The 27,451-nt window shown below is 40.2% G+C and overlaps 1 protein-coding gene across 2 annotated transcripts in view; it reads right to left on the bottom strand.

The window, feature by feature from the left end:
• Nucleotides 1-4,365: 4,365 nt before the first annotated feature.
• FBXL17 (F-box and leucine rich repeat protein 17) overlaps nucleotides 4,366-27,451 on the bottom strand; it is a 503,519-nt gene continuing 480,433 nt past the window's right edge. The window contains exons 8-9 of one of the 2 annotated variants that reach the window (XM_082723749.1): nucleotides 26,904-27,046; nucleotides 4,366-7,287 (exon numbers count right to left, since the gene is read on the bottom strand). In XM_082723749.1, the coding sequence (XP_082579875.1) occupies nucleotides 7,147-7,287; nucleotides 26,904-27,046 (284 nt within the window). In that variant the 3' untranslated portion in view covers nucleotides 4,366-7,146. The remainder of the gene's footprint in view (nucleotides 7,288-26,903; nucleotides 27,047-27,451) is intronic. The other variant, XM_082723750.1, reaches the window with a different exon arrangement.

Here is a 27,451-nt window from a genome sequence, read left to right as displayed (position 1 = left end):
CAAGATGCCTTTTTTTTCACTCAATAAGTGACTCAGTTGCAAGATGTTGCTTATCATTTCTATTAGCAAAACCAGGCTTGCTGAGATATTTCCACTTATTTTGGTATGATTTATAAAAATTACCCTTGTCATCACCACCCAAGACCATCAAGGTTCATCTTTTTTTTTTTTTTTTTTTTTAATAGCCCTTATTTTTAAAAAGCCCCTCTTCAGGCACTAATTTTTCATTTTCCATTATGTTGATTACTAAAAATTTCAAAGAAAGAACAGGAAGTTGGCATTGTTTATGATTGGATTTTACACATGAGCACTCGATCATGTATACACACACACATACATACACACACACGCACACAAGGACTACAGTCACACCACTGGGAGATTTCAGGCTAGGAAAGTGAACTCAGTCAGTGCCCATCAGCCTGTCTAGCTGTACATTCCCAGGCCACTCAATGTTAATGCCTCTCACCTCCAGATCTCTCAAGCAATGCCAAACTGTGGGAAAAGTGCATGAAACCTTTATCCATCAGGAGGTGAATAAAAGAGCCAAAACAAACACTTGCCCTTTGGTTGTTTCTCTTTCCTTGGGCTAATGGAATCCATACATAGCTTTATTAGCCAAGCAGAATCATAAAAAAGGGATGTTATTTGGAGTTCTTAGAGAGATGATTTTAGTTTGCTGAAAAAAAAATTTTTTTTTTTTTTTTTCTGGAGATGGCTGTGTTTCAGGGACCGAAGAAGTTATATTCCTGCATTTGTAACTACAGAATATATCAAGAAACCACAATTAATTTTTGTCAGCATGATGCTCCAAACAAAAAGCAACACAATATCCACAAATGGTAGCATGGGTAAATAAATAAATTACGGTTTATTCATATAGTGAAGCGGATAGACTTGACCCTAACTGTTCATTTCAGCTATAGGTTATCACATTATCAGACAAGTCTCTGTATTACTAAGTGGTTTGAAGCCAGATTTATCTGTGTAATTAAAAATAAAGTGATAATGAAAGGGTCCCCCACTGCTTTACAAAACAGTGTAGAGGTCCTTTGATTCCTGTGGTAATGACATGACAGATATGCCACAAGAATTCTCACAGCTGTCTCAGTGCCACATGGACAGCTGTTCTGCTTAGAATTCCAACGATAGTTGGAGAGAAATCAGGAAATTGCACAATGCTATGCTCCCAGCACAGGAGAGGAGAAGGGTAGGACCAACATGTGCCCCACCGCTGCCACCAGTTTCGACATGGGATTGTGTAAACTCTGCTTCACACAGAGCTAACCTCCACTACTGAACTGGTAGGTTTAGCAACTCTTGATAACCAATTTAAACAAGGTATACTCCCTTTTCTCCTTAAACTTTAAATAAAATCTTTGACACAAAATAATTTTTTACATAAACATACATTCTGAAGCAGATTAATAAAACAAATACTGGCGAAGCCCCTCTTCAACTTATAAAAGAGAACCTACAGATTCAGTAGAAGTCCTTTGCATCAGGGCACCTGGGTGGCTCAGTGGGGTAAAGCCTTTGCCTTCAGCTCAGGTCATGATTTCAGGGTCCTGGGATGGAGCCCTGCATCCGGCTCTCTGTTCAGCAGGGAGCCTGCTTCCCCCCACCCTCTGCCTGCTTCTCTGCCTACTTGTGGTCTCTGTCAAATAAATAAATAAAATCTAAAAAAAAAAAAAAGAAGTCCTTTGTGTGGTCTTGCAATCCTAACTCACTGTCTGCTCCTCACAAAGATTATCACCGCTCTGTGGATTTCCAACTGTTACCTTTTTCTTTTTCCCTTTTTATAAATACATGTGTGTCCCTAAATAATGGCTTACATAATTTTGCTTGTTCTCACTTGATTCTAGGATAGAACACACTTCAGGTTTTCCTCCTACCATTCAGATTATTCCACCTTCATTCCCTTGCTTTTCCAGCCTTGCAAATCTTGGAGCGCCTGAAGACACCATCCTGAGATCTCTTTCTAGCCAACCTAAGGGGTTATGATGATCACAGACAGATTTGTGGTTTTTAATGCCACCTATAAACCTCTCTTCTGAAATCCTCTCTCCTATATCCAACTCCATACACCACCTATTCACTTGAATGTCTAATAAGCCCCTCAAAAGTAACTCTTCCAAAACTGAGCCTTTGATACTCTCCTCCAACATTTTTTTTCTTCTCCACAAACAAATGAAAACTCCATTATCTCTTTAAATATTGCCTGTCTCCTATTCTATTTTTCCATCTGCAAGATTAGATAGATAGGTTGGAAAAGTCTCACACTAGGTCCCATGTGTCTTAACCTCTCAGTCTTCCACCTGAAAATTATCCGCACAAAAGAAAAAAGATATTTTTTTTAACTTCCTTTTTACTTTATTCAGATCTACCTTTCAGTTTATAAATTCTTCCCTTAGCTGATTATCACTACTACTCAAGCCTTCTATTTTAATTTCAATTATTACATTTTTCCTTTCTAAAAATTCTATTTAGTTTTTTAAAAAATATATCTGTTCATTTTTTGATGTTTTTTTCTTATATGTTTTAAATACCGTATCTTTGAATATACCAAACATTTATTTTGTACTGTGTATTTGAAAATTTAATATTGAAGCCTTTGAGGATGGGGGTCTATTGCTTGTTTTTTCTTGCTGACTTGCACTAGTGTTGACTTATTTTCTGTTGTTCTCTGTGATTTTAGCTTGTGAGTTTATATTTACTGCCTCTCTATTTATGGGCCTGGATTAAAGGGTATCTTTCTCAAGGGATGATTTTTTTGTCTGCTTTTCTTAGGCAATGAACCCTTTTAAAAATACAAATAAGCAACACAAAATATGCAAATAGTGTAGATTCAGGTACTAAACCATGTGAATGGTAGCCAGTGGCTATTAATTTTCAAAAAAAAACCTTAAAAAAGAGAACAAAAAAACCCCAAACCCATGAATAACCATGGCTGAAAATGACAATTTTCCTTGCTATTTGTGTCTTCAATTTTTGTTTTATTTTTGTTCACTATTTGTAAAAGGGTATTGCCTTTCAGGATTCTGGCTTTATGTGAGATGAACTCTTGATTTCTTTCCCTGTTATTCACTGACCCGAAGTTTTGTGAACAATAGTCTCCCATATTTTGTTAGTTTCTAGGCTTCTCTAGAGATAGAAGTTTTAGCCTGCATCAGAGTCATCCAGGATGGGAGATTTTCTAAAATACAGACTGCATGCCCTTAGTCACAACCACTCAGTTCTGCTGTTGTAGCATAAAAGCAGCCACGGAGAATACATTAAAAAAATGCGTGCAGTTGTAGTCCAGTAAAACTTTATTTACAAAAAATATGCATCAGGGCATATTTGGCCTGGGGCCAACGTTTGCTGACCCCTTATTTAGACTGATGTTCTTATTCCGTACCTGGTCACAAGGGGTTTCTTTTGCTTTCTTGCAGGCATGTCTAGTCAGTGAAAAGGGCTTAAAAATATGAAATACGAAATATAAAACTGAAAAGTTTTAGACGTTACATAGCAGAAATTCTAGCATATGGACAGAAATAGAAGTCCTGCATTTAAATTTCTACTTGTTGAAAGAATTTAGGGCAAGACATTTTAAGAAATGACCTTTCCTACAAAGTCTCGTCTCTCCAGTGTCGAAGAGGAGTTTATGGTTAGCCCTTGTTTCTCTGTCGAGGCTTTTTCTACCCCCTGCCCCTACAGAATACATACTCTTCTACTTGACTTGGTTGCCTCAAACACCCTGAATTTGCTGTGCTGTCTCATACTCTCATGACTTCGCACACATTTTTCCATCTTCCAGGTTGTTCTCCCTTCCTTCCCACAGCAAGTTTGGTAAATTCTTGCTATTCCTTCAACTCTCATTAAAAGGATCTCTTCTGTGAGGCTCTTCCTTCCCAAAGCTGCTACTGTCTCCTATGCGTTCCCTCTAATTATGCCCACTATTTCACCTATTGTACTCCACTGTTACTGCTAGATTTCAAGAATGTCTCTTTGCTAGGCTATGAGAAACTCGAGGATGGGAATGAGTTTTATTTATCATTAAATGACCAGTGCCCGGCCCATGTTTTTTACTCAATATATTTATTTTATTTGCTTTTGAAAAATTGAATAAATGGCTAAGCAAATGAATGAGTCTTCAGGGAATGGGATTTTAAACAAACCACTTGTTTAAGGTTTTAATCTATCTCAGTAATCACTGACCAAATTAGAACCTCCTAAACCCAGGCTTGTTTATTATTCTGGTTATTCAAACCTACATAAAGTCAGGAGTGAAACACACAAGGACACGGGCCACTGCATGCATCCCACCCAGCCAACACCAGGGAGGCCATTTATTGTCTCTAAAATAAAACAAAAGACACAGTGTTTTGTTTCTCTTTTATTGCAACCCATTGCAAGGTCAAAAGATTCACGGAAATATAGAAACTACAAACTGGGTGAATTTCCTTTATCCACTCAAAAAGACATTAAAGACAAAGGACCAGAATTTTTCACTACAGCAATATATTTCATAGTCTTTATTCTGAAAATACTGTTGACATTTTGGAGAGGATAAAAAGCCCTGCATTAAATGTGTTCACATGTATTTATGACATTCTAAGCAAAACAAGAAACTCTATATTGCCCAGAAATCATTTTAAGCCTCATTTCAAAGCATCTAATGAGAACACATTCAACAACCATCACAGGATCACTCAAGGTGATGCTTTTTTTTTTTTTTTTTTTTCTGGTTGTTTTTTTTGAGATTAATGCTTTGAGGCTGGATATGATATTTCTACAGATTTCTACAAATATACCAAAGCAGTTTTCCAGGTTATGTTGCATCAGGCTTTCTGGATTAGTCAACATCTTAAGGAATAAGTGCAAGTCCCCCACCCTCCCACCCCCCAAGCTAAAGCATGTTATAGTGCTGTATTTTAGATTCAAACAATGCAACATTAAAAAAAAAAATCAATTATACACTTCTGAAACCGTTTGACAACTGAACTGTAACACTCTGAAGATTATTACAACTTTGAACTGAAATGGCACCATACCTATCATCAATGACTCTCCCTTCTTTTGTCTTTTTTAACTATTTAAAATATAGTGTGACATATATAAAAATTAAACTTTTGTTTATTCACTCAAGCTACTATTACTATACATACTGTCTTATAAATTAGTTTTGGATTAAAAACCAGTTAAAATATTGTGAATTAAAATATTTTTTCAGTGGTGGGGAAATGAATATGAAAATGATACCAATTGATGTGCAAGAAGAACTTTTTTATTAATAATAAACAGCTTTTTTTTTTCCTTACACAAATTTTATTCCTTTCAAATTAAATTAGTAACCTATTTAGTGATGGAAAAAATACCCTTGGTGCTTACTAACTAGATTTTCTTAACTGATTGGGATTAAAAGCAAAAAACATGCCACATCACAAACATGTTGACATAATCAAAGGAAACAGTGTTTACAAAAAAGGAGTCATTATAAATAAGTGAATGGTATTTGAATGTAAAGCTATATTTTGTTTCTTATAGCTAGTATCATTTTAACCATATTGGGACTTACCGAAAGTGAAACTCAAACCTGGTATATCTGTTAAAGACCAAAAAACCAGTTATGTCCACATTGGGGAAGAATAAATAGCAAACTCAAAAGGCAGGGTTTTGTGTCTAGCTCTACTATGAAAGATAATCAGTCTTTAGCTTAAAAAGGCTCCCTGCTGTCTTGATTATAAATCTAGACACAGGAAAGTTTACTTGAGCCTGAGTCCCTACTATGAATTAATTATAAAGATGTGTGAAATCAAAACATATATTCATTTACTGATAGACATTGTCTTAACTGAAAGCTGACAATCTTTAAACAAAGAAATCCTTATTTCTGATGAGTGTAAACAAAATCTTAAGGAAAAGATTTTCTTAATTTTTCTCTTAACTCATACATTAACCAGCAATAGATCTTTATAATAGCACAAGAACTATTCAAAAATAACATGCATATATCCAAAAAACCTGTTCTAAAGCCCAAAGCAAAGCAAAAAAAAAAAAAAAAAAGATAAATCAATAGAAAGATTGTCTACTTATATCTCACTCATTAATCTTCTATTCATGTGACCACCTCCAAATCTCAGGAATATATTTTCATAATTACCAAAATTAACAAAAATAATTAAATGATCTGTAGGTTTTTTCTTTTTAAAATAACTGCACACTATTAATTACATTGGTGCCTTTAATGTGGATAATGCTAAGATTAGCTCCAAATATCATTAAAATATATCTGGACCAGTTACTATCCATGAAATAAAACCTAATACAATGTTAACATAAAACTTAAGTAAAATATTCAGGACTCAACAGAACACATTTGCAGAATAATGAATAATTAACTTTTGTGAGCTGGCCAGGGGAATTCAGATTGCTGCCTCCACATAAAAAACTTCACAGAAGGCTTTATTTTCTCTAGTCCCTACCTCACCTATAGACAGCAAGTCAGCTCCTGCAGGTAGACTGAGGCAGAGCCACAGAGGATGACATGTTCCCTCAGGGACCTGGAGGAAGGCCCCTTCTGTCAGAAAACGATGCAGAAAGAAACTGCCCTGGAGTTCATGCACACGTGCTCATGTACACGTAGAGGAGGGGGTGTGAGAACCTATATGTGTGGGTATGCCTACAATTTCGCAAAGTACTGGTTTCCTGGTTTCTAATTAGTGCAACATCACTTCTGGTCTGCTCATCATCAGGAGAAGTGCACGATTCTATCTCATCAAAAGAGAAGGCACATGCCTTCCTGTTGGGGCATCTTTAAGAAGCAGTAATTAGAAGATCAAAATAATAGACCAAAGTTTTTTGGTTTTATGGTAAAAAAAAAAAAATTCCTTTAGAGAAATAAGCCTTTGAACTTAAAAACTAAAGGTTCTGTGGCTTTCGAAATCTTTAATTTTTAAGTAAAATAACTCCTAGCTCACCTGGGAACAAATAGCAGTTGCGCTTATGCTATGCAGTATGCAAACAAGACACAAACACACACACTAGGGTACACCCGTAGACATGGAACAGTTAAAACCTTTCCAAGGGATCACCCACCCCAGATCTCCAATTGCCCTCCACCCTGCTGAATGATCCGAGTGGACGTGCGCATGGACAGGAGTGTTAGGAGGAAGCGGCAGACATGTTGGGGGTCCACCCCATCTGATAGGCTCTCTCCAAGGTCCTCTTGCAGTCCTGCAGCACGGTGCTGAAGGTGATGTGGGGGTACTGCTGTACCAGCTGTTCCACCGTCACTTCGTTGACCTGCAACCACAGAAGAGCTGCCGTCACGCACAAGGACCGCTGAAACCACCAGCTGCCCATGTCCTCGGGCGCTGTCGGTGGCACTGGGAACCCTCACCCTCACCCTCACCCTCAGCAGCATGAGAAAGCGTTTTATAAGTTACGTGTTCCTTTTTGTCTGACCTTCCTGATTTCCTAAGTACTGGCGTTCAGTCACCCTTGGAGATTTGGAGATTTTTGAAAAAGACATGAGATATCAAGAAATCAAGTGTGTTTTCTAGAAGCACAAATGGTGGTGACTTACTGAGAGCTTAACAATACCCATGGAAAAGCTAGTGCTTGGGAGGAGAGGCAGTGGTACCATAGCATTCTTATGTGCGTTTGACTTCATCATCGACCCGACAGCTTCTTTAGGATAAAACTGCAGCTTGGTACAGAAGATCCACAGGATTCTAGATAGAAGTGTTGAGGAAAATGTTTATTTTTCTTTCCTTTAAATGTTAAGGTATTGCAAACTTCAAGTCCCTTTGTGAAAAGGGCTGAAATGTGAGGAATCAATAATTAAAACATACATGGCTGGCAGGTCAGGGATGGCCCCAGTAGACCTTAACCATCAAAGATACCACCTTGATTCTTGATTAGACAAGGCAATCAGACAGGCCTAATTAAAACTAACACCTTTACAATTGCTGTGCTGTGAAGGGATTAATTTGTCAATTATTTTTAAGCTGATTGCAGTTCATATCACAGAAGTAGACAGCTTCCTTCATCCTTTAGATAAATAAATGATTAACCTAAGAACCACAACTTTTAGGTAGCTTTATTTAAAATCTTTATTGAACACTTGGGCATTTTCAAATACATCAATATTTCATTTATCCTGAGTAAGCTGGTCTGAAAGAAGGTGCTTATGATACACAATTTTATGCTCCCTCTCCATGTCTGTCCATTATCGGAAAAGATCAGGACCACCAGGAAAAACCTAAAACAACATCAAACCCTTGCTGTTTGCTTTGAAAGCCTGTTTAGGAGTATGATGACCATGACATTCAGTCATCTGCACTTTTCTGAAATAACATGATGTTTTCTGGGTGATTTGGAAAACTATGTTATATATAATCTTTTTTTTTAAATTGAGAATTGATATTTCAACATTGCATTGATGATAATTAATCTGTCAGAATACCTCTCTATTCAAGACTTGTTTGTATTTAAATCAACTTTCGTTCCAAATTCAATCAAACCATGTAGTTCTTTTTTTGTGATATAGATACAGTGTATAACATTGTTTTCAAAAACAAGAAGAAAATAATCTTAAATAAAAAGGAAAACCTGATATACAAGATAGAGTTGAGAAAATGAACTGAAGGCCTTACGAGGATTTTTAAGCAGTGTTTTTAATTTTTTAATTTAAACTTATGCTCTAAGTCTTGCTTGAGTTGAGGCAGCTTATAACAGTACAGATAAAAGCTCATGTACCATATAGCCCTGCCTATCTCTCTAGCATATTTTTGATACTCCAGTCACCTGACATAATTTCAGATCATCAGAATATCCAAGTTTCTTCTGGTCTCAGGGTCCTTGCACATGTTATTCTCTTTCCCGGAATACTTTTTAATCCACTTTCCCCTAAAAACCCCTTCTTTATGCCTACTTCCTAGTTGTTCTTCAGTTCTCAGCTTCAGTGTCATTGTCCCAGCAGACTCTGACTACTGCCCTATCCTTGCTCCCCTTCTGAAGCTAGGCAAGGATTCCGGATTATTTATTCTTTCGACATTGCCCACTCTGACTTCATAGCACTTACAAAGTTAGTTTATAATTGCTTCATTTAATATCTCTTTCTCCTGCTCCAATGTACAATCCACAAGAGCCAAGATCATTTTTGTGTCCCATAAGTCAGGCCTAGTGATTAGTGAATGAAAGATAAAATAAATACCAAATAATAAAGAAAAAATAGAAACTCAAAGCAAGGCAAAGCCATACACTAATATATTAATCACAAAGACCAATGATTCCCCGGGGAATTCCTATTTGGCTCAGGAATTCCTTTCTTCAGAAGTCTTCCCTAAGCAGGCCTATCTCCCAGAGAGGCTGGGGTAGGTACCCCCTTTCCTGTGCACCTGTGGTGGGCACCTTGCATGGTTTTTCTTGACGTAAGCACTCTCACGTTGCAATCATCTCTTTACTTGCCTGTCCCTTCCACCTGAATATAAGCCTCCAGGGACCAGGGGACTGCCTTTTATCTTTAAGCCTAGCAAGCTGCACTCAACATGGAAAAGAAACATGGCAACTGTGGTTCATACCATGGACTTCAGAGTCAACCAGAAACAGGCTAGAACCCTGGTTTCACTTTATTTCTTCAAGATTTAGTTTCCTCAACTGTATACACAGGAAAAAAGTACTTAAGTAATAGGATTGTTATAAGGATTAAGTATAATGATATGCTTAACATTGTGACTGACTTAAAAAGGTCCTCAAGTGGTAGCTCAATAACCAATTAATTCATGATATGTTAGGGTGACCAATTCTCTATAGTGATGCTCAATATTGTTCAATTTCTGAGATATTTCAGAAATGAGCTCTGATAACAATCGTTGTAATGTTCAAAATAAAATCATCACGGGGCAAGAGGAACCTTTAAAACGTACTTCATATACAAGCAGAATCTATTATATCTTATTATTCTCTGTGAGAGATTCCAGAACTTTCCTTAATAAAACAGTGCAGGCTTTAAATATCTACTTTCGGAAAAATCCTCCCTTTTCTTCACCTGATGCTCCCCATTCTGTTGTTAGTTTACCTTCCTCCCTCCTGCCATCAACAAACCCGTAAGGATGCAGTTCCCATTAAGAAAGAAATGAAGTCACTTGGTCAGAGAGGATGCCCAGAAAATCTACATTGCATCGCAAGGGAAGAAAGTGTGGTCCGAGCCACTTGATATTCAAGGAACAGCTACCTGAAAAGAGACGATGAAGAATGGAGAAGAAAAGACATTTAAACCCACCCTAAAGATGGGGACAGGCTTTGGTGCTGTATCTTTTCTAATCTACACATGGGCCCATATAAAGTCCTCTACCTACGACTGACGGGCAATTGTTTTGGAGATCCAATTTTTAAAAACAGAAAATATCTCTATGGGATAACTGTTTTACAGGGATATAGATACAATTCACCCTAAGCAAACTTGATATGTGATGATATGCACATCGATGAGGGGATAATTGGCCACTTGGTAAAGTCGTCCACGGTGAGGTTAATTTACTTTTTCAGCTCTCCCAACATCTTTTATACATCCTTTGATTTACCAAAATTCATGTTACCTACTTCTTTTGCATTAAGTAATGTCTACCTGTACCTGGGAATACAGAGTATATTAACTCTCTGGCTTTCACAGGCTATGAGCGAGAACAGACAGTAACTTGGCTTCATATGGCTCTATGAAAAGCAGAACAAATAATCCTCTGCGGATATAATATGTCTTCTAAGCAATCTTTTTGCTAACTGTGCTCTGTAAATTCTAGAAAACAAAGCAGAGGGGAAAATGCAAATGTTCCATGTTGGAGCTTTGTTGGGTAGAAGCTATTCAGGGGAAGTACATGTGTTCCCTCTAGGGAGGGTTCTATCTTTTCCTTATAGTGTCTCCTGGCGATAGAGTGTGACAAATTTTATACTAAAGTTATTTTCATTTACTCCTCAGAAGTACAAATTATGCTCACCTCTTTGTATAGAATCCATAAGCACTTTGGTGTCTTAGAGAAAGAGTTCGGTGTAAGACACCAGGAGGGTCCAAATCATTTTAAATCGTTACGCCTACATACGCATTTCTGCAGACATTTTGTCATGCACAAATCTACTGGCTAGAATGAAAAGAACCGTTCTCTGTTCCAACTCACAAAATGTGTGTAATATAAAAAAGGAACGTAGATGAATTTTTTAAAATTTCCCCATGATCCCTGGTTTTCTGTATTCAATTTCTTTTCCTCTTGCTGAAAACTATCAATGGCAACTCCTATATTACACAGAAGATTTGAAAAATGCAGCCTATCTTCCTAAAGAAATATGCACTGGTGTCATTTGAAGAAATTACTGTGATTAAAGGGAAAACAGTGTGTACCACGTTTTTTTTTTTTTAAATATAAGAAAGATTGGATTTTATAGTTCTCTCCAAAGACTGCATAACCATAATTTACATTTTCAAAATTATTATAACTCTTTTCAAGGTAGTAGCAATTTGTCTGGTATTTTAATCTATTTTGAGTTAACATCTATTAGCACTTTTTGAAAATGTGAGGTAAATTGCTATGCTAATTAAGGTAAATCACACCATAGTTTCATTCTACTGCTGCTGCTACTATGGAAGGGTGAAGAGAGAACCTTCAGAGCTTCCGAGATTCAGCTGAACTAATTTATCTAGACCATCACACTGCTGTTTCACCTCCTTATCAAAATTTTCCCCAGAAAGTTCCAGCTATGTGTAAGCCCAAGCCTGAAGTAGCTCCCTAATGATACCTACGGTTCAAAAAAATACTATTTCTGATAAAATTTGCTGAAGAAACCATTTATATTATGTGATTCTTATATCCTCTTTGCTTTATGTTTTTAAAATAGGACATGTTTCTTGTGAGGGAGGAAATATTTGACACCTGAGTATATCAAAATCACACTTATGAATATAATAACCCACCTAAAATCACTTTTTAAAAAATCACTTTTTTCTAAATGGAGAAACTTTCCCTGCAGAAAGTGGCCACTACTGAAAATACCATTACCAATAACATGTATTGTGTTATCTCTAGACTGAAAGTTCCTTCACAGCAAAGAGTATTTGAGTCATCCCTTTGTTTTCAGTCCTATGTACATTGCCCACTGTATTCTTACCCCATTAGATTATGAGCTCAAGAGACAGGAGTTTCCGTTGGTTTTGTTCAATGCCAAATCCCTAGCACCTATCGAATGCCTAGCACCTAGTAACGACTCAATAAATATTTGTTGGCTCAATTAATGCAGCGGTCATTCTATGAATAGGTATTGAGTAAACACAGAAGCACCTGTAAGTACTGCGCCAGACGTTGTGGAGGTAAGCTCACCTTGTTCCCAGACTGTTCCAGCTACAGTGATGGCAGTCTCTAAAGTCTTGACATTATGGCGGCTCCAAACTCCTTTCGTCCTTTGAAGCTCATACCCAAGGTGATTCTTTGTGCTACTCTCCTTTCCATGTGACATCTCGGGGTGCCTCTTTCCAGATACACCCTCCCTGGGGTTTCCAAAAGTTTTACACAGGAGACCAAAGTAGCTCATGATGGTGGTTCAGCCATTTTTGTTGGGTCATGCTGCTGTCAGGCAGTACTCAGGAAATACCCAAGCTGTGCTTCAGTTAAATGATGGTAGCCTTCCTTACTGGAGATTAGTGACACATTATACTGGTTGGATAACACCGAGAAAGATGTTTATGGTCACTAGATATGAGCCGGTTTCCAAAACTTTGCAAAAACCCACATGGTTCAGAAGATTTAATGCTTTTGCTTACGGCATCAGCACCCTGCTTAGCATGGTAGACCCAGGAGGGCCCCACAGAAGAATCTGAAATTCTGTGACATTTAAGGTCCCTTCTCATATCACAGTTATCTGGTGGTGGAAGGGGAACTGTGGGCACATCTCCTGACTCAGAACAATGCTATCTCCTGTAATTTTTTGGGCTTCTGTAATTCTGTCTTCACTGTTACCTGGGGGAAAATGGCAACCTGAGGAACTTTTTATTGTTGTTGATTTTGTCATCATGGTGGTGTTAGGGATTTGTCATTCCAGATAGCACAGAAGTAATACTCAAGCAATCATGAGTGACTCCTGGTAGAGTCTCAGACAAGGAAAAATTCTGTGACCCAAACTGGCCAATGCACTCCACTGAGAAACACTGTGCTCAACAGAATTAAGTACTCATGTGGTAGGGGACAAATCAAACACATTTCTTCTCTTCAGCATGGTTTACTTTGGCAAAATACTTGAACATAACTTGCTCATTTTTCATCCTAATGCCCAATAAAGGCAAAACAAAAGCATGTCCCCATCCTAGCATGGAGGGAACGGGAAAAGCATTCAATGAGCATTTACAATTTTCCAGGCATATAAACATTAATGTTCCTTATTACAGGTGACCTGTGGCTCAGAAAGAACTGGTATTTCACACAGGGTCATGCAGCTGGTAAATAGAGGAGCCAGGATTTGAATCCAGGACCCCTAAACACAAATGTTCTCTGCCTTGTGCCGTGTTGGCCCGGCATACAGATAACAGAGCCTGACTGGGACCTAACCGATCACCTGCCCCAGTAAAACATTCACTGACGTTCAATTTACATCTACATGACAAAAAATGACTTAAATTTACATAAAAATATATTTCAAAGTTCTGTACAATGTTTTCAAAATGGCTGCTCTGTGCAATGTAAATTCTAATGGATCTCACATGGCTTGGGGAATATTCTGTTGTGGACTTGTAGTTGCATAAGACTTTGAAACATGACAGAGACGTAATGATGCTGCAGGACATACAAGGGACCTCCTAGCAGGGCACACAGGCCCATGACATAAACAGGCACTGCTTTCTCTCCAGTCCCCGGCCCATCAAAACATTTTTCTGTGTCCCAGAGGTACAATGACCAACATGACAGATATGGCCCCTGTCCTCTGGGAGCAGGGAAAATTGACAACTACACAGCCACAGCAAAGCCTGAGAAGCCCTTTCTAGGGGAAGTGCAGGTGGCTGTGGACAGAGGCACCCAGCCTTCTCTGGGAGCATGGGAAAAGGCTTTCCGAAAGAAGTGGTATTTAGTTGAACTTCTGAAGGACAAGGAGGCATCAGCCTGTGCACGTATGTGTCAAATTCACACATATTATTCAGGGAAGAAAGGAAACCCATTTGTGCGCCCGGAAAACAACTCCACTCTGTCCCTTACTTTGTAAGCTTTGTTAAGGCAATGTTTCTCCAGCTCACCTAGCAAACTCAAGGGTATAACTGAAGTAGATCTTGTTTCATGTGGCTCTGTTCTGAGGAGAGGAGGGTGAAGAAAATGAACCCCTCAATCTGCAGGGGGAAGTAAGGAACCCACAGCACATCTGTGAAGGGGCTGCAAATAGCACACTCAACTCCTCTCTCCTAATTCAGGGCTCTTGCCCTCACGCTGGTCTGTCATTCTTCACAGACTCCCTGGGCAATGTCACTCACTGCTAACAGCCCCAGCGGCTGACTCCTGGCGGCCCAGAGGCAGAGTGTTGTCTGTCGGGCAATCCACCTCCAGAATCTGCTTCTCTCTGACTTTCTTGGCTCTCTGGGAAACTGTACTGGTTATCTGTGGAACCTGGCATTCACAAGGTGTAGCAAAAGTCATCATGGACAATGCATATTCAAATGAGGCCCAATTGCTCTTTAAGCAAGTGCCCACTGGCCCCAAGACGGGCACTATCAAAATGGATAAATGAGGGTAATGTAAATTCTAGTAATACATCAGATTTCCATGTAAATGAGATGAGTCATCTCAGTGCAGTTTAAAATATTTTAAATAGGATACTAAGAAAAGAATAAAACAGCAGATGATACATTGATTTTCCTGGGACCCTGCACAGCCAACACCATGTGCCAGGCTCTCTTCAGGGATTCCAATTCCTTCCCTTGCAGCAGGACTTGTCATGTCCCTGTTTGGGTGATGTGCTGTGTCCCGCTGATGCTGCTCTATGTTAGAACACAAGGTCCAGAACACCAAAAATTGGGAGTGACTGCACTCTCTCACTTCACCTTTCTCTTCAGCGGCAAAGCCAAGCCTCCCAGAAGTCTGGAGGAGGATACAGCGGTAGCTTGGTAGGCACGAACAGACTGTGGGCAGAGCCCACAATGAAGAGAAAGGGTCTTCCCCAGACTGGTGAGGGCTGTGAAAATCATTCTAGGTGTGAGCCAAAGCACCTCTCCTTGTCTCTACAGGCAACTTCCCATTCTTTTCCTTCCCTCCGCCTCTCTCAGTCAAACCAATGTCCTTCTCCATGAACTCCACAGTAACTCATACATAACAAATGTTTGATATGTGTTTCTGGACTTGGGAGGAGTTAAACTGTGTCTGCAACCACGAACACAAACAAGAATATAGTGGATCTCAGCCCAACTGCTCACTAGAATCACCTGAAGATCTTTTAAAAATCCTGACACTCGGGGCGCCTGGGTGGCTCAGTGGTTTGGGCTGCTGCCTTTGGCTCGGGTCATGATCTCAGGGTCCTGGGATCGAGCCCCGCATCGGGCTCCCTGCTCCGCAGGAAGCCTGCTTCCCTCTCTCTCTCTCTCTGCCTGCCTCTCTGCCTACTTGTGATCTCCGTCTTTCAAATAAATAAATAAAATCTTAAAAAAAAATAAAATAAAATAAAAATCCTGACACTCAGGTCGTATCCCAGACCGACTGTATCTGAATCTTGGGAGAGGGGATCCCACACACCAGTAGTTTTTAAAGCCCTCCCTCGCCTCCTGCAGCACACCCCTATTCCATATTTCAATGTGCGGCTCAAGTTGACATCTACTGGTCTGTAGCTTTCAACTGAAGAGCCTGTAGAGGGGCACAGGTAATTTCTGCTCTTGGGAATCTGAAGGCAAGGTCTAAATAAACTAAGATCACTTAAAGATAACAAGTGCGCCCTTGCCTCCCACACTGCCCTCTGCATTAATGTGAGTCAGGGCTTCTGGAGAAAGAAACTGCCGCTCCTACAGCTTATTAGTCCATCATTTTACAAATACTCATCACTACGTGAAACAAAAGGTATATATTTTTTTAAGATTTTTATTTATTTATTTGACAGACAGAGATCATAAGCAGGCAGAGAGGCAGGCAGAGAGAGAGAAAGGGAAGCAGGCTCCCTGCTGAGCGGAGAGCCCAATGTGGGGCTCGATCCCAGGACCCTGAGATCATGACCTGAGCTGAAGGCAGAGTATTTAACCCACTGAGCCACCCAGGTGCCTCAAAAGGTACATTTTTTTGAATGCGGTAAAAACAGACTAGTTTCCTCTCCTTCAGCATCGATCAGTACTGGGACTCTAGTTGGGCACAGTCAAATAAGGTCACCTTCTCACCTTCCCAACAGCTGATGAAAGGGAAGCCTCCCTTAAACAAAGCTGTCGCATGGGTGTAGGCGGTGCTTCCTCAAGGGACCACCCATGAGGTGGAAGTATGGGGCATACACGACTACATATTTAATAAAATTTTAAGAAGAAAACCAGATAATCTTATTGGAGACTAAAGGCCGTCTGCTGAAGATGGGAGTCAACTGACCGATTATAGGCCACCCACAATGCACTACGCTTCATGCATGAAACTCGTACTACTGACCTGAGGTCTTTAAGGACGTATTTTTTTTTTCTTTACAGAGAGAGGTAAGAAATATCACTCTTGGGTGGCAAAAAACTCATCTGAAAGTCCCAAAGCATAGAAAGAGACAGATACTGAGAGTGCAATGAAGCTGACCGAGGCGGGCTCATAAATTCAGTCAACTTTGTCAAATACGGTCATTCCATTTCAGAATCTGCAATGATTGGAAGTGCTATGCTCTGTCAATATCACAACAGGCCTGGCTTCATGCTGTCTCTTTTTCATGAAATGTGGGTTGCCTGTTAACACTAGCATTGCTTTCTATTCACTTGAATTAGCACAGCGAGAAAGCAGCAAAGAACCTGGGAGGACGAGGATCACAGAAACGCCTGCAGTGTTAAGTTGAGAATCGGGGCTCGCCAACCTGAAGCCTCTAATGAGAGATGAGTGTGACAGGAGTCCGACAACCAGACTGTCAGAGAGAGAAATTAGTGACATTTTCATTCCCTGTTCCACCAAGCAATCTTCCACCAAGGAGGATGTTTCAAGTCAAGTGTAAGCTCTATGTATAGCCTCGTGTCGTCCATTCAGAAGCCACAGACCACTGGCCTTGGAATTGACCTATGACACAAATCTACACTCTTTTCTTGGGTATAGATTTGCACGTGTGGCACAGATGGGAACCAAAGCAGACCTGTGTGGGACATCAGAATGGAGAAGGCCACTTGGGGAGTCATCTGCAAAGCTCTAAATGGTTCAGCGAAAGACTGACTATTTGAGAAACACTGGGCCCTAATAAGATAATTAATGTAGTCACTAACTGAGCAGTAAGTGCAATGTATTTTTAGAACACATCTGGGTGTTTCTAAATTCAACTCTTCAAGTTAAGCTGAAAAACACAATCGAGAAAGAAGACTCTCAGAACTAAAAATGTCTTTTCTTTTATGTTTAATGGGTTTCTTGATTTCAGTTTTTATTTTCTTACATAAAGCCTAGGGCAGTGGTAATCACCGGTGGACACCTAATGAAAAAAAAAATCTTTCTAAAAACGGCTGTTTCCATCAGGTAGAATTGATGGAGGTGACCTGTTTTCCTAAAACAAATTTATTACCAACAAAAATTTATTCTACATAAAAGTGATCTGTAAATCTGTAGATGAGAAAACCTGAAAACAGGTGATATTTTTGGTGCTCAGAAGAGAGACTCTACATAAATCAGAGCATTTTGGGGTTAGGCTCTGAAGGGATCGGAGTCCAATCATACAACAGATGCCTGGACTCCATCTGTGACTCTCCCGAGCCCCAAGGGCTTTTGGCTACACTCGGAATCCCCCAGTTACAAAAACTGGTATTAAATCCAAGGTATCATCTTTCTTAGTCATTTTTTCCCCTCTGTCCAGATAGTTTTTTAAAATGGTTTTATTGATCTATTTGACACAGAGTTGAGAGAGAGAGAGAAAGAGAGAACACAAACAAGGGAAGCAGGAGAGCGAGAGGGAGAAGCAGACTCCCCGCTGAGCAGGGAGCTTGACTGGGGGACTCCATCCCAGAACGCCAGATGACCTGAGCCAAAGGCAGACACTTAACCACTGAGCCACCCAGGTGCCCCTCCAGCTACTCCTTACAATCTATAAAACTATTAGAAGGAAGTGGGAGCTAATGTTTTTCAAACTTGCTTGTAGCTATATAATACCTCGGCAAACCAAAGTAACAAAGAAGCAAACCAAATAAGTAAACTAAATGAATGAACCAATGAAAGTGTTTGAAGTTAGACGTAAGGACCAGGCCCCCTGCTCACTCTGTCATTCCAGAGCCTCCTCAGAACCTTGGAGCTACACAGAATGCAGAAGAGAAACACAGCCCATCCCCCCTGCCCCCACTGCCCCTGATACATGTTTGTTTAGTAACTATTATGTACCAGCCACTGTGGCAGGCTCTGGCAAGACAACCTAGAAGCAGAAATCCATGGATCTTATATTCAAATGAGCAGGAGAGGGATGGGGACGAGGAAGGTAAGCATTCACCGTCACAGCAAATAAGAGCTAATGTTTATTGCTTGCTAAGGAACTTTCCATACATTAACTCATTTAATCCTCTCCATAGTTTACAGGAGAGGTATTATTTTTATTTCCACTTCACAGATGAGGGAAGCAGCCCGGGAGATGGAAATAGAAAAGCCAGGAGCATGGTGACATTGAAGGCAAGAGAAAAGCATTCTCATGAAAGAGGACATGGTTACCACAGTGATGCAGCTGGGATACGAAGCAAACTGTGGACAGAAGAGTGGCCACTGGATGTGGTGATGAGGAAGTGACTGGTGATGCTGGGAAGAGCAGAATCAGCAGAGTGGCGGAAAACAGAACAGCAGAGGACCTCGGCTGAAGGCAGATGCAGGGTCAAAGCAAGGTTCTTTATGCAAAGGAAATATACTTTGGGATACCATTTCTGACAATTAATTTGCAGACTCACAGGACACACTGTAATTGCCTGCTTGCTTGTCTGTTTCCCCCAGGAGGCTGTGGGCTCCATGGGGTAGGGACTGTCTCATTCACTGTTTTTTCAACCTGTCACCTATCACAGTGACTGGAACACAGGAAGCGACTCAGTGGAGATATCTTGAATAAAAGGACAAAATATATGATAACTATTGGGGCAGGGGAGGGAGTTTAGATTTCTTCTTGAAAAACTACTTGCCAAACAAAATTTTCCCTGCAAACCGGCTGCTGAATGGCTGGGTCTCCCATGCAGGCTAAGCCAGTTCCTTCCAGAGGGGCAGTCATCCCCCAGTCTCCTAAGCCACGGCAAGCTGTCCTTGCTTCTACTGTGAAGTCAGGTGCTTAGGAGTTCTGGGATCTAATCTGAGCCTTGTTAAGAAACTGCTGTTACCTTTTCTACTTCTAAATTAGAAAAATAATATAAACCTGAAACCTAATTCTTTCATATAATTACTTAAGCCAAATCAAAGTTCCAAGGAGATTATTTACTACAAAGCAATGACGCTCCTGGGTGCCTTCAGGCAAACTCCAGCATAATATTCTATTCACCCTACAGCATCTGGGGAATAGCAGACCCTCTCCTTCCTTTCTAAAAAAAAAAAAAAAGATTTCACTATACATCAATCCCGTAACAGAAGTGAACAAAATAGAAGCAGTTACTTACAGCACACTCCCTTAAAAGGTTCTAGGGGAGATGTCGATTTTCCTGAAGAAGCAAACCAAACAAGTCTCAGCCTGGACATTGTGTGGCCATCGAACCTGGCAAGTCTTTACTCTGTTCACAAGAAAGGACTGCGACCTACCGGTCTCTGAATTTCTTCTTCCTTTATAAGTATGAGTGCTATTTAATGGGTTTTAAGTATGAAAAAAATAGATTCTACTTGTTCCTGAGAACTGCTACGTCTCGGGGCTTAGTTTTTCTTTGTAAGATATTAGCATGTGAATTTATATTCATGGATACAATCTTATGAACCAGGTAGTTCATGTCATGGTTAAATATCACACACAAGGTTCCAGAACAGATATGTATATGAGAATAAATACGGTAGTAGTCACAGCTGACATTTACTGAGGGCTTACAGCATGTGTGACACTGGGCTGAGCACTCTGTGCCAATAGCTCATTTAATCTCAGAACAACCCTATGGAGTAAATACATTGCAGTTTTTTCAGGCGGTGAAACTGAGGCTTTTAGGGAGTAAGCTGTCCAAAATCCCACAGACAGTAAAGTGAAGTTAGTAGAATCTGAAAACACAGCAGTCTGACACCGGTGCTCACCAGTTTAACTTCTGCCGTAAAGCTTCATGTTGTGCTTCTTGCCTTAATACCGAAACACAGGGAAGGCCTTTTGGGTGAATAGGACGGGAAGAGGCGGCGGTGGGAATGCTTGGCTGCTTTGAGGTTGCGAGGTAACCTCTGAATTCCAGCTGATGTGTTTTTCTGTTTCAATTACCAAGAATAATCAGGAGAGAGTTGTAAAAATGAGTTTTAAAGTGTTCCTATGCGAAAATCACCTGGAGAAACTGTTTTATCAGCAAAAGGAACAAGATGCTGATCCTTCAAGGGAAGGACTGAGGTTCAGATTTTCGAGGCCCAGCCAGGCTCTTTCACCATTTCTCATCTTCCCTCTTCCTCTGAGGACACGACGGTGGGCTGTCCGGGTAATGGTCCTGTCTCCCAGGCCCCGGATGGCACAGTCAAATACAGTCAACACCACTCCTGCCTTATTAGGACAGAATACTTTGTTTTTGTTTTTGTTTTCACTGATAAGGCATAAATTTTCGATTGTCAGTTTTGGCTATGGGCAGTCTGGAAACAGCTGTGCATGCATTGCAGGGGAGCGGGGAGTCCCCGCAGGTACACACTTTGTTTCATGGCTGAATTGCTACCAAAACAGTTCTGGACACAGAGCCCCACAAATTATTTTTCCTTTAAACTGATTTTTCCAGTTAGTTCTGTGTATTAGTTACAGAGTCCTATATTATTTTCCCCATAGGGCTTTCCTGCTCCTGACTCCTAAACAAGCTGATAAAAACTCCCATTTTCTCCACAGAAATATTTAGGTGGTTGAGGCTTTCTCTTACCATAATTACTTCCTGAAAAACGCAGTGGTCAATTTTTCCCTGAATATTTTTACATTAAATGGGGCACACTAAAGTTGGCCCTTGATATTTTAAGGTTGTAAAGTAGATTTCTGGCTTTAAGGAGATGACTGGTTTCTATTACTTGCTTTCTGTGTTGGCTTCTCATTGATTTGATTAAATCTTTCTACCATTTAAATGAGGAACTCTGTGTGAACACAAGAATTTATTATGACCTGAAGAAATCTTTTCTTACTGAAAGAAATAATCTATTTCACTCCTCAACTAAGTACTTCAGGAATTGGAGCAGGTGAGGAGAAACTGGTCTCGGCAATGGCAGTTTGATGAGAAATGAATTAATTCGATTATTTCCATGGTGTGGATCAATAATAGTCAGCCTCACAGAGGCCCCTGGCCTGAAGGCAGCTGGATAATCAATAGGATCACACAGAGGCCTCTCCTCCCCCTGCAGCCTCTCTGATCTTTTCTGGGCGGACTCTTCACGCCTGTGTAATTCTAATTTATGTCAACTAGAAATCAAAGAAATTCCAAGAGGCTTTGGTCATAGGACATTGGGGTGGACCTTTCAAAATCTATTTATGTCTATTCCTTAAGTAATGTGGCCCCCACGACCCTCCCGGCACCTCTAGAGGCCAAAGAGAAGGAGCCTCCTGACAGAAGCTACCTGCTCCAGGCAGAGGAGCAGCATGAGGTAAATCGAGGCACACTTTCTCCTTCCTGTCTATAACTCTGCAGGGACATAAGAACAAATAAGCATTTTTAAGCAAAATGCTTTGCCAAGAGTGGCTCCCTCAATAACGCTCTTTAATGATACCCCAGACGCTGGCATTTTCAAATCAAATGAACAGTGTATAAAATTAGTTCTGCATGAAGTTAAAAAAAGAGAGAAAGAGAGAGAGTGAAAGGGAGCTTTTAAAAGCTCCAGCATTTCTCCATCCAACTGCTTTTCACAAGGGTTTGGCATTTGAGAATTGCTACATTTATGATGTTATTCGCTGCTCATAATTCAGGCCCGCTGTCTCCAAACTTCTGTATTAACACACACTGCAGAGGTTCCCACCACGACATTTTATCACCGAGGTTTTCCACACCAGCCAGGCTGCCTCTGGCGAGGTCTGGTTTCTCAGCCAGTGCCATGCCACTGGGCTCCCTCCCTTCTCATCAACCCTGTTACCCCAAACATTTTTCATTAACCTTGAACACTGCATTTCCATTTGCCCTACAGCTTTCCCATGATTTGTTTTTTGTCCTTTTCAGTTTTGTTCTCCATCCAAACTGCCTTGTAAGAAAGGAAAATATCATATTATTAGAAGAAATGGATCTATAGGGAATCTAGAGTTCTAAAGGATATTTTATTCTGAAGATCTGAAAATGATTTCTATGACCAAAGCCATCGAATGTCTATAATCGTGGAAAGCAGAGTCAACATATCGCTCTTATTAGAGTCCCGTTGATTATACAAGCAGTTTTAACTAAATCACCAAATAAATGTGTGTTAAGTTGATAGGTGATTTCGGGTCAACTCTAATTCCCAAGGTCAAGTAAGCCTTTGAACAGTCTTTAAGAATATAAGTTCACCCCAATTCATCAAAGCCGTCTCACACAGCGTTTTCTTCTCTTGGTTCTTACAATGCACTAAAGTTTAGGAGATTAAGTGGCGTCGGCTTTAAAACTCAAAGTAATGCCTCTAACATGCTTATCCATCCAGCAATCGGAACAGCTTCTCAAACATGGGCTTCTTAATGCACTTCCTAATTTTACAAGTGCTCAGGGAATGCTGCGTTTGAGGAATGGCTGGAGGACTCCACCATGGGAGTCACCAATGTTGTGGCCAGACACACTCACTGCAGTTTAGCTTAGACGTTGTCTGACAATCTAAGCATACGTTGCTTTCACTGTGAAGAATACATTGAATGTTTCTCTTCTGTTCTTTGTTTACCAAATGAAAGAGAGAAAGAGGGAGACAGAGGAAAACACCTTTTCCTACAACAAATGCATTTTGTTACTCTTTCAATATCTCAAAAGCCCAAGTGAGGAAAAAAGCTCAACCTTGGTAAAATACAGCTTCCAAATTAAATATAAGTGGCCCCAAATGAAACTGGCTGCTTGTGAGAGAAAATATTACTTGCCCTCAATATTTCACAGAACCACAGGATCACAGAACTCAAGCCTGGGACACACAGACATCACTGACGCCATCTCTCCCCAAAGCAGGATCCCAGCGACAACATTCCTGACAAGGGGGTTACTTGTGTAGATTGTCAAGGCCTCTTGCCTCTCCTCTGTCACCAGTTGGTGCAGAAAGGGGAAGAACTCAAGTTGGCGAGTTATTAATAGTTAGCAAATTTGGTTAGGTTACAAAGAGAAGGCCGATAGACCCAAACCAGTTGTGTTCTTAATTATTGGTTGGCACAGTTGATCACACTGAGATAGATAATAGGGTCTTTTTCTCCATATCTTGATCATGATGTCTCTGTGTTTTCTATTTCTATTCTTATTTTTCTCCATTATTATTACTTTTTTGTTGTTGTTGTTTCCCTGCTTATTGAATTGTCTTATCTTCAACTCAGCCTCTTTTCCCACTGCAAATCTTTCTTCATCCCTCTGCCCAGGTCTGTAAGTTGGTTCTAAATACAGAATGTTCCGGGAGGTATTAGTTTCCCTTCGTCAAGTGTGTAGAAAATGTAAATATTGACATCTTAGTACAGAAAATAATACTATTAATTTTAAATTTAACAGGAAAAAGTAGAAGGGTAATGTCTTCTCTAATCTCAGTTTATATTTTCTCTCTTTAATTTCTTTTCTTTTAATTTCTTTTCAAAATTGTACAACAGTACAATTTTTTTCTCATTTGGAAATTTCAAATATCAAAACACAGGTTAATATGACATCGATAAGGATAATCAGTAGCACTGAGCATTTTATATACAACAAACATGATTATTCTAAGAATTTGGTATATGTTCACTTATTTAAATGCTCACAACAATGCTACAAAATAGGTACTATCATTATTGTCATTTTACAAATGAGCAAACAGAGGCACAGAGTAGGCAACAACCAAAGATGAAACTACAGAGAGCAGAGGCCAGATTTGAACCCAAACTCTGGCCTCCAAGTTCATGCCCTCAGCTATTTTAACCTCTTTGCTACTCAAGTCTTTCTGAGTCTTGATAAAAATTTAAAATCTGGAGATAGATTGCATAACATAAATTTTGAAAGCTGAGTAGCTACTTAACTCTAGATTTCCAACCAACTAAATCAACAAACAGGCTATTATGTGCAAGGCTTTACTTGCACTTTGTGGGTGGTTTGGAAACTTCTTCCGTCCTCACAGAACCTCTCGTGTCTGGCTCTGAGCTGCATAAACCTAGGGACGCCAGGCAGCAAGGCTGGACCCAGCATGCCTCGGAGCTGGGCTGCTCTGTAGCCGGCTAAGGGCAGAGAGGGTGGTGCTAGAGCCAGCAGCTCATAGAGCAGCTCACGGGTTGGAGAAAGGACTCAGAGGCCGCCTGAGGAAAGGACTACTACAGTGTCAGGGATACCACTAACCAGAACAGCCTTCCCATCTCACTTTGGAGAATTTGCATGTGGGTAGAAAAGGATCTATTCCTTCACTTAAAATAAGCAAGATGCTGGTCAGCAGATATGTCTAGAATAATCTCCAGTACTAACTGGAACATAAACTTCTACAACTCATCTCTGAAGGTGGAGCTGACCTCAACAAATCTAATGAGTGTGGACTAGAAATATGGTAATTTCTAACAATGCTCGTGGATATGCAGATACATTTTGAACACGTACATTTTGGTGCCCTTGGTTGGGAGTACTCAGGTAGTAGTTTCTTCTGGCAGACACTGAGCAAAGCTGTTGTCATTGTTTAGTGTTTCTAGAATACTCTGTCTACTCTTTAACTTGTTTTAAAAAGAAAAAAAAATTTTTTAAAGATTTAATTTTTAAGTTGTCTCCAACGTGGGGCTTGAACTCATGACCCGAAGATCAAGAGTCACATGTTCCACTGACAGAGCCAGCCAGATGCCCCTCAAGGAAGTCATTTTAAAGTGACAGGGTTAGTAGTAGCATCAGGTGAAATTTGACGGAAACTTGCAACCCCTGGGTCTCAGTGCTGTTGCTTAGTAACAAAGTCAGTCAGCTTTTTAGGCTCGGCTGAGAATATATAGTAAATTCTCTCTAAACATAACTAACTGGCAAAGGCCTAGTATAAGTTGGGATTTTAAAGCATTTGGAGACAAGAACTAGGTCAATTAACAAAAATGACATAGCACACAAAGGATTTGGGCCATTCTCCTATTTGCCCCCAAATATGCTACATTTAGAAAATGCATGTCCTTGGAGAGAAATATATATTTAGTTTCACTCTCTTTTGCTAGATTTGTCCCTAATCACCATTTGCAAAAGTAGCACACATGTGTAAATTATTTTAAGATGCTAGCAAGTTCTGAGCAAGTATCTGAGGTGGATCTTCCCCGAGAAAGCCATCTCTGTGCCCAAAGACTGCACCCAGGGTGTGCCATGACCCCCACGCAGATTCCAAAGACCTGGGGTCAGACCTTGGGTAAGTAGCCTCTGGCCAGTGCCTGGTCTTTCTGAGCCTCCATTTTCTCCCCCTTCGCAGTGCAGATATGCGTGGGCTAACCGGCCAGTTCTGCTTCTGTTAAGATTGCTTTGTTTGCTTTGGCGCGGGGTCCCCTGACCCAATCCACTGATGCCAAGTATGCCTGTTCAAACTATCAATCAATCAGCTCAGCCCCACCCGAAACTTGTTTGTATCTGTCTATAAAAATCCTGCACCAACCCAGCTCTGGACCTCTCGGCGTTATCGGCAACGAGCAGCGCAGAGGTCCAGGTTCGAACCTGCAATAAACGACCCTTGCTGATTGGCTTTGACTCACATCTCTGGTGGTCTTTTAAGGTGGGGGTAATACTCTATTGGCATTTCACAGATACACACTTCTAAATTTACAGGGGAGACACGGAAGTAACAGGGGAGAAAGCACCTCTGTAGTGGCTGGTGATCAATACAGATTTTTATCATTTTTCTTCTTAGTCTTCAAAGGGCCCCATGTTAAATGTAGCACAGTTTCCCAAACTCACAGCCACATCTCCTGGCTAGCTCCACACACCTTCAGTGGGACCTTGGGACCATTTCTCATCATGTGCTAAAAGTGGCATCTTAAGTGTGGAAAGGTGCAAATTCCCACATAATATCCCCTCCCTGGCCCTTTCTTGCCCCCAGATGGCTGGAATACATAGATGTTGAACACTGAAATCACACACTTCAAATTGCGAAAAACCAATTTGGCACCATTCTTTCCCCCTTATTCTTGCAGGAAACTTGGAACCCAGAAAAGAATTTTACTGTTAGACCCTGCACATTGCTGTGTGCCATGCAAACATTTTTAATTTTGGTTCGTGGACTTAGGGAGAGGAGGCCAAAATCTAATTTGACTGTGTATGACTGCTTTTCCTTTCTGCCTAAGCACAAAATTCATTTTCAAGCAGAGAAATGCAAAAATAATCTCAGATTCATTTTAAAAATCAGGCATCTTGCGATGAGTAGCTATCATAGTACCTGTATGTACATGTACACATTTGTACATATATATATATATAGAGAGAGAGAGTATGCTAGAAAGCTATTACCTACACTGATATACAGAAAACAGATTTGAGAGATAACTCTTACTTTATCGCATCTCATCAGCCCCAGATATCTCAGGGATTTGCTGCTCTGTGCAATGAGGGTGGCTCCTTGATCTGTAATTTCCTTACACCATCCGACATCCACAGTCTCTATCGTCATGCTATACCGGCCGATGGCTATCAGCGCTGCAAGGGGTACAGAGAGAGAGAGAAAGCAAGCATAAATGTTAGTGGTGAAAGGGGCCTCTATCTTATTATGACTATTCCTCTCATTTCCTCACTGAATTTGTTCCTGAAAGGTTGTGTGTAAACGAGTGTTTTGTAAATGAAATTAAATTTGAAATGCTTTAGGAAAGCTTGCTCTGTGACAAACCCTTGCAAAAAGTGAATAATCATTCCATAATTCCCCTTCATGGGAACAGAGCCTCTTATCAGTTTTACTCATTACAAGGTTACCTGTACTTTCAAACATTCACTTCTGCAGAAGGAATAAATTAAAATGAATTACATATATAAGGTTACAGAAAACCCCAAGTAGAAACTAAATTTCACCCAAGATAACTTGAATAATTTTTTAAAAGAAAAAAATCC

The sequence above is a fragment of the Mustela nivalis genome (genome assembly GCF_964662115.1).
Source record: "Mustela nivalis genome assembly, chromosome: 3".
Taxonomy (NCBI): Eukaryota; Metazoa; Chordata; class Mammalia; order Carnivora; family Mustelidae; genus Mustela; species Mustela nivalis.
Note: the sequence above shows the minus strand (reverse complement) of the source record. Positions and strands in the feature narration are given on the sequence as shown.